The sequence below is a fragment of the Palaemon carinicauda genome, chromosome 6 (assembly GCF_036898095.1).
Source record: "Palaemon carinicauda isolate YSFRI2023 chromosome 6, ASM3689809v2, whole genome shotgun sequence".
NCBI classification, from domain to species: domain Eukaryota; kingdom Metazoa; phylum Arthropoda; class Malacostraca; order Decapoda; family Palaemonidae; genus Palaemon; species Palaemon carinicauda.
Genome location: NC_090730.1, coordinates 23,761,828 through 23,769,690, shown reverse-complemented (window position 1 = coordinate 23,769,690; position 7,863 = coordinate 23,761,828). Strand labels below are relative to the sequence as shown.

Below are 7,863 nucleotides of genomic sequence, written 5' to 3'. Positions count from 1 at the left end.
CTTGTGAGAACACGGTCACATAATAAACACTTCCCATTGGTTGGCCTCTGACTTAAAATTTTTATTTCAATCCAGACATATGTAAGCTGAATGAAAATAAGAAAAGGCTCTCGTGAAGGGCAAAATAAAAAAGATAAATGGGATATTTTATCTATATATATGGTACAGATAAAGACACTCGTCAGTCCATAAGGGAAACAGTTTATTTTATACTTATTTCGCTTAAAAGAAATGATAAATAACCATTTATATGAAAAAATAGTAATTTTTACTGATAAGAAATTTGTAGTATCAAAATAGAATAGATTATATAAAAAGAAATTTGAGGAAAGTTCAAACTTGTTGCATATATTACTTATTCTGTGTTATTTTGAAGCAACTTAAGTCTTCGTGTGTTTACTAATGAATAGAATGTTAGTTTTCCCTTTAAGATGAACTATAGAAATCTTTTGCTTAAAGCTTATCAAAGTCCTCCAGTCTCAGTGAGATTTTGAAGCTGAGATGTGCAAGGACTCCAGATTGAAGTTTATTCTTTTTTAATGTAAAGACATTTATTTTGCTACTATACTAATGAATTAACAACATATTCTAAAGAAAAAACAGTAATTACATGATCAGAAAAATGTATTCAATGCCTGATTGTGTTGACATAATCTTATCCTGTGCTGATGTGGTCCATTCGGTGTCCTCTATGGCCTTGGGCAAGTTTGAGATCCTACGATTTTGTTAGTTATCCAAGTGAGATAGTCTGAAAAAGTATTACAAATATCACAATTGCAAAATCAATTCATCATAAGATTCGCAAAGACAACTTTAAAATCGAAGCTTAATATTGATTACGTTGGTTATTCATCTTTTTATCTCTCGTTCATAATGTCATTGGCCCAAATAACTTTTGTAATCCTTCATTTACTCATATTTCTGTAACATAATCTTTGACATCTAGTTTCACTTCATTGGCAAAATCACTAGTTTTGAAACTCACGTTGGTGCCGTCAATCTTTTGACACGATAAGTTCCTCAGAACTTTTTTGACTTGTGGGTTTACTTGTCAATGCTTATCAATATTCATAATAAGGATTCTAACATTAAAGTAATTAAGCCTAATCATCCTTTTGTTTGATCTTGAAATCTTTTTGTAAGTTCAGTTGACAATGTACCCTTTGGCTTTACTTTTACTTGACTGACAGTTGACATAGGAACTTGCTCAATGGTTTTGTTTATTGAAAGGTTTAGATTACCCCAAGTCACATGTTATTTAATCTTTAAAATTGTGCTGCTCTTTTGCTTACACTTTCATTTGCTAGAAATAAAATGTTCTTCATTTTCATTGTCTTTCAATATAGCGTTTATCTCCCTTTGCTTTTAATTTCTTATTTGTTTAGTATTGGAAACAAGAATACCATTCTGTTTTCGTGTCAACCTTAATGCTGGACATTGAAAACTTCACTTGGTTTAAAAGTATTTCCATTCCTCAAACCTTCGATCAGTCATGTATCATAATTTTTTTATGAAAATAATTCAAACAAAATTTCCCGGTATTTCACTCACTGCCTACTCTGGCGTACACTCCAGGCTGTTTGCATCGGCGCAGCCATAGCCCCAAGAGACCACTCCAATCACCACCATGAATGTTTGAGCTGTGCTACCTGCAGTCACAAGTGGACCACCGGAGTCACCCTGAAAACGGAAAATTCTATTTGGACTTTACTGAAACTACCATCGTTTCCAGAGGCCGTGTAATAGTGTTTTTCCCAAATATCTAACAAACCGGCTTATGAATTTCCATGAAACTACAGCAATGAATGTTTCAAACATTAGCCTAATTTTTGGTGGTACAATGAATTGACAGATGTGCTTAATTAACCCGTTTACTCTTAGAAAAAAAGAGGAACGTCTTCCCTTCCTTCAGGCGTTTTGAAGAAGTGGTACTTAATCACGTAACTGTGACGCAGAGGTTCCCCCAACCCTCCTTCGGTGTTTACACCTATTGCTATCCCAGTACTCCCCCCCCCTTCCTTCTTGCCTTCTTTCCTTCATTCCCATTGTTATTAGGCTACCGAGTAAATCCCTGTTAGGAAAGACTGTGTACTGCACATATAAAATGAGCCAGAAGAGCAATAAAATGTTTTAATGATTAGATGGTTAACACAAATTATCAAACATAATAGAAGAGGTTTAAAACAGGGGTGTGGAATCGCACTGAGAGATATTCTACTCGGACTCCTACAAATTTTAGATTTGCGACTAAAAAATAAAATAAAACAAAAAAATAAAATAAAAACAGTAGAAATAGAAAACAGTTTTTTCCCTTGAGAGAGTTGTATATTTGGAATGATGTTATCGGGGCAAGACTAGAGCAGGATTCAGAAACAATTTCCCCGACTTCGACTCCTACCTCAGAGCCCTTTTAGTACATCCAAGGTAATCATCGGCAGCAGTTGTATTAGTAGCTCTGAACTATTTCATATAGATTCGACTTTAGTCGTGGCAAAAATGTTGCTTTGTCCACGCCATTGCAAAACTACAATTGCACTGAAACTCTTCACCATTTACAACAGAGAGAAAGAAAGAAACCACCTGAAAATTAGTATAAATCGGTAAGAAAAGTATGACTCTAACAAGTACATGCTACATTGCAATATACTGCTAGCCATATATATATATATATATATATATATATATATATATATATATATATATGATTTCAAAATTTATCAAATGGCCGATGTCAATGCCCTTATATGAAACATCTTTTAGAAGTCTACCTTCTAAGGAATTCAAGCTACTCTCTCTTGTGAAATTGATTTGATAAATTATATCAAACAACGCTCTCTGTCATTTCCTTTCTGGTAATTGATGTATCGAGTAACCTGTGTTGTATGGAAGAATGAGTCCTACGGCTTAACCTAAAGAAAACTATATTTCTATTGCTTTACCAACACTCGCTTGAAGTGCGAAGTGTAGGGTTAGCATGGCTTCTTTCGTCTCCTGTCATAAGTCTCATTCTTGATCTTCAATGTAATTGAGTGGGTAAGATATAAAAGTTTGGTCTTGTGTCTAGGTAAAGTCTAAAGTCACGAATCACATTACCAGGTATGATGAACTTTTACTGACAAAGAATTTCGTATTGCTTGGGGTAGGTCATATGACAATTATCTATGGAGTTAAACAGGGGATGGGAGGTACAGGGGAAGAAACGTTATAACAACGTCACTGAGGGACGTCATCACTTTTGCGAATGTGTGGGTGGCTAAGACTTGCCTTAGCCTCATTTTCTTAAGTAAAAAAGTTAATGAAACGTAATTGGCAATGCACAGTATTTCCCAAAATTAGGCCATTGTATGAAGCGCTCCCTGCTTTGATATCATGAAAATCCATCAGTTATTTTAGGAGTTATTTAAAAAAAAAAAAAAAAAAAAAAAACACTATTACACGGCCTCTGGAAACGTTAGTAGTTACGTTTGAGGTTGGGACATTTCCTGGGTTATAAGAAACTCTATCGTCACAGATAGTACGGAGGATGTTGTCTGAATCTGAATAATACGCACAGCTTTCTCTTAAATCCTCCGTTTATATGTCTGTTTTGCCAATGATTTTTCTGTACCCTTAAAGTAGTCTGCAGCTTTTTGTAATTCTGCATAAACTTTGACTGTGTTTATAATTTTGGATCCATAAAGTTCAGTATGTCTTTCAACATCCCATTTTAAATATGTAAATACTAGTCTATAGTCCGACCATTCAATGATGAAGGTTGTGGGTATTCGAGCTGGGAATACACTGCTGCCTTGCTGTCTAAAGAAACATGGCGCCAATTATCTGATTTAGGTCAAAGACATTACAAATAGGTAAACACACACTGATTCAATATATACGTAAATATTTTAGCATATTAAAGGAAAGTAAATTTGTAATGCATGGGGCCCTTGTAAAACAATGAAGAAATGTGGTATGCATATTTTACAGTGTTGCGGTTCTGTTGTGTTACGATTTCCCGTGGAACATGTGATCAGCGTGTTGTATATAAGAGCCCTGTGTAATAAATAGGTAATTTTAATAAGCAAGTATGAGATTTAAGATCAGAAAAGCCACACGACTCAATAGAGAAATAAGCCAGCAACGGATTTCTAATATTCTCCTATAGTGGTGACATGCCGCCAGTATACTCTACTGTTAACTTTCTATGTTGGCACAGACACATCTCGTTCGCCTATAGCCAAGCTAAAAAAAGTGCCTTCAACGTAAGTCAGTATTTTCTACAGGAGAAGCAGTATAGAGGAATTTTCGATGATATTGTCAGGAATTTTCGAACTGGCCATTCGAAAGTCTCGCCATTTGACTTCATGAACGTTTAGTCAAATGAGGGAAGGCTGGGGGATCTCGCGGGCGAAAGACTTGAGGTTTAATACACGACTGTATTGGAACTTAAATCTTAATCACCTGGTGGGGAAGGAGCGAGTGTTGTGGAAATTGACTGTTTATAATATATCAATGATGAATCTAACGTAAAATTGAGGCAACGTGACAAAAATGTCTTATGTATGTGTTTAGTGTCAATGACTTTCCAAGTCATTGGATATGGACAAATTCTGGCCCTCCGTCGAAGCCTTAAGCCTTCCCTTGTATTTAAAGAAAAGCCTTAACTGTTTTACGATCCTGTAGTAAATAAAAAGGCATTGTCAAACCCCTTGCAAATAAATAAACTAAGATTTCCCTCCACTTTGCTAAGGAAACTTTAGTTAAGGCGGGAAAACGAAGGTTTATTCGAAGCTGCCGACCCTCCTTCGGTCTCTTTGCTTCATCGTCCCCCCTAAAGATAAGTCATTTATTAATTTGTTCTCTTCTCTCTACCTCGTGTACCAGGTTGGTTGTAGTATAAGTTTGTGTGCAAGACATGTAGTTTTTATATCGCATTTAAATGTAGAGATCCTTGTGATTGGGGACCTGAATCCTGAGTTAAATAAGAATAGGGATATTTGGTGTGTGATTCGTTGTGTATTGAATTCGAATTGGCACTATTTTCAGTTTGTTAATGAGTCCGGTGTGAACTTTGTGCTTGAAGAGCACGTGTTACATTACCAAGAGTCAGCCTTGTTTTTCATTAAGTATTGTGAATGCTTAAGGATGTTGTTTGTCTTGTATCAGAGTTTATTTTTATAATAAAATTGTAAATTTTATCGCCGTATTTTAGTTAACTCCTGGAAGGTTTTGGGAATCTCGCCTCTTCAAGGCCTTGCGATCCGCCCAGTACATCGGGCAGATTTAATAAACTGGTGAAAATCACAATAGATGTTTCAAATGCAATTAACAATGAACATAGAGAGAGAGAGAGAGAGAGAGAGAGAGAGAGAGAGAGAGAGAGAGATGAAAATTATTGTCGATAATCATGCCCTAAATAATATCTCACTCACTTCATGTACTTTATAATAATATGTGGTGTTTACATAGAGACAATACACATATTTCATGCCTGACAAGACAATATTTCAATTTGGAATCTCATTGACGTAGCATAGGTAGAAACTTGGCAACTTCGTATGAGGGGATACCCCTGGCTTAGGCCCCTTAAACCTTGGTTTTAGATTGGTGGGACTATAGCTTAATTTTATAATCTAAGTCTATTGTTGTTACTCAACAAACCTAACAAGAATCTTTTCCTCCGGCATCTAGTCCAGCACAGATCATGTTACTTGTGATATCATTTCCTAAAAGCTGTTGACATCTTGAGTTGGACATAGTTGGAACATCCACCTCATAGAGTTCATAAGGTTGACTACCACCTGTAAAGTAAAATGTTTATAGATATAATACTGCACCTGTAGTTAGAAAAAAAAACTCTTCAAATTGCAGAGATCACATTAGAAAGAGTGACCTAATAAAAGAATAGCCGGAATCAATTTGTCCTAACATACTTATTATTTGTTACATAGTGGATAATCATATTTTCAAGCTATCAATAATAATGTTGGCCAAGTCAACCTTCCATTAGAATGCAATCATCAGAGATTTATAGAACCAGTTTAAGACGAGCCAACCCAAAGGGAGTTTGGCTTCCCTCCTGGTATGGCGTTTTCACCTTAGCCTCTACTACCACTATAGTTTAGCCTAGTAAAGTCTCTTCACATTCTGTACTTTCCAAATACATGTCACATAAATAATGCACCTTTTTATGTAAATCTAATAATGATTATTTCAGAAGGATGACACAAGCTGTGGGGATGATTTCAACCATAACAATGATGAAAATGTAGTAATGGTTCAAGGTAAAATTTCCTTTTTGATGGAGTCCCTGTATAAGTACGATATGTTTTCCCATGGCGAGCAGGTGCCAAGTGAGTGTGCCGGTTGCAGAGAGCAACTACGAACAGTCTGTACCTTAGGACGCAATAAACCATATGCCTCCACCACCATGTATCTCTTGTCCCACCTTGACATCTAATATGGCGCAGTGATTCTCAAGGACCTCCGTGACCCTCACCATGCCCTTCTAGCGTCGCTGAGCACAGTCCACCCCAAGGGCCGCATGCCCCGTCCTCCTCCGTGGGCTCGTCTCTGCGCTGCAAGAGGCCAGGCAGGCCATGGCGGCAGAGCAACAAATGATCAACGCCCTCCGCGACTGGATTACGACACATGCTACCTCTGCACCTTGTGTCCCTGCGTCTGCAGCCCTGGAGAAGTGAGAAATTGAGTGAAGCCCGCCGCATTCAGGTCCTGGAGGGGGTCGATGGAATGCTGGATCGAATTGTGCCGACTAACGCCTCACGAGGTCGTCCACCACATCAGGCTATACTGCACGCCCCCTCTGCATCGAGCGCTGGACGCCAGATTTACCTCACAGGAATGGAGTAACCTCACTGCTATGGAAGCCATGGATTTTATTCACGATATTGTGTTACGCTCTACAAACCTTGCTGTGTTATGGTCGGAGTATTTCAATGCCATACAAGGCCCAGGAGAAAGTGTTAGTGATTATTTTTTAAAGTGTTCCCAAAAGGCCACCAATTGCAATTTCCAGTGCACTCAGTGTCAGTGTAATCTAGCCGAATATATGTTATTACCTAAGTTAATGGTGGGCCTAAGTGAATTGGCCTTGCGTCGTCATGTGTACCAATGTAGCAATGACATTAATAGTGTTGTGCTTACGAGGCGGCTGGCGTCGACGCCGCTGTGCGCCAATGCAATTGGAGGGACACTGCTTGCGCGGCTGGCAGCGAGACACCTGAGGCAAAATCAACAGGATCCCCGAAAGACGTCTAGTGCTGTGTCTAGCGCTGTGCTTGTTGCAGGCGCCAACCTCGCCCGCCACCCAGTAGTGGAGGTGACAGTCGACCGCACCGACACAGGAGTACGAGTGCCTGCCACCGCCATGGCGGACACTGGGCACAGGTATGTGTGGCGGGCCCCTCCCTGCTTTCGCACCTCCAAGTCCGCCCAGCAGCCCTTACATCCCGTACCGGCTTGCGGGATGTGGTTAACCTCACCCTGAAGTGCCTTGGATCTGCCGTGTTCCACGCTACCTTGCAATGCCGCACCATGGAGCAGGACATGTACTTCGTGCAGTCGGCAAAGCACCTCTTCCTGTCGCTGGACGCCTGCAGGGACTTGACGCTGGTACCCAAGAAGTTCCCCCACCCCTCCCCCACGGTGACACACGTGAGCCTGTTCGATGGCACCAGGTATCACCGCGACCCGCCGAAGTGCCCCTGCCACCCCAGGAGGAACATGCGGCCAGGTTGGAAGCCTGGCTCCTACAACATTTCACCGCGACGACATTTAACACAGCCAGAAAGCCACTGCTAGTGATACAGGGGGAACCGCACCACTTCCACCTGCTCCCAGGAGCCACGCCTTACGCATACCACA

At 39.6% G+C, this 7,863-nt stretch overlaps 1 protein-coding gene across 1 annotated transcript; it reads right to left on the bottom strand.

Moving 5' to 3' along the window:
* Positions 1-5,640: 5,640 nt before the first annotated feature.
* LOC137642910 (serine protease 1-like) lies at positions 5,641-6,632 on the bottom strand. Its single transcript, XM_068375775.1, has 2 exons — positions 6,479-6,632; positions 5,641-5,780 (listed from the first exon to the last, which is right to left on the bottom strand). The coding sequence occupies exons 1-2, from the start codon at positions 6,630-6,632 to the stop codon at positions 5,641-5,643; spliced, it is 294 nt and encodes a 97-aa protein (XP_068231876.1).
* Between the last annotated feature and the right edge of the window lie 1,231 nt (positions 6,633-7,863).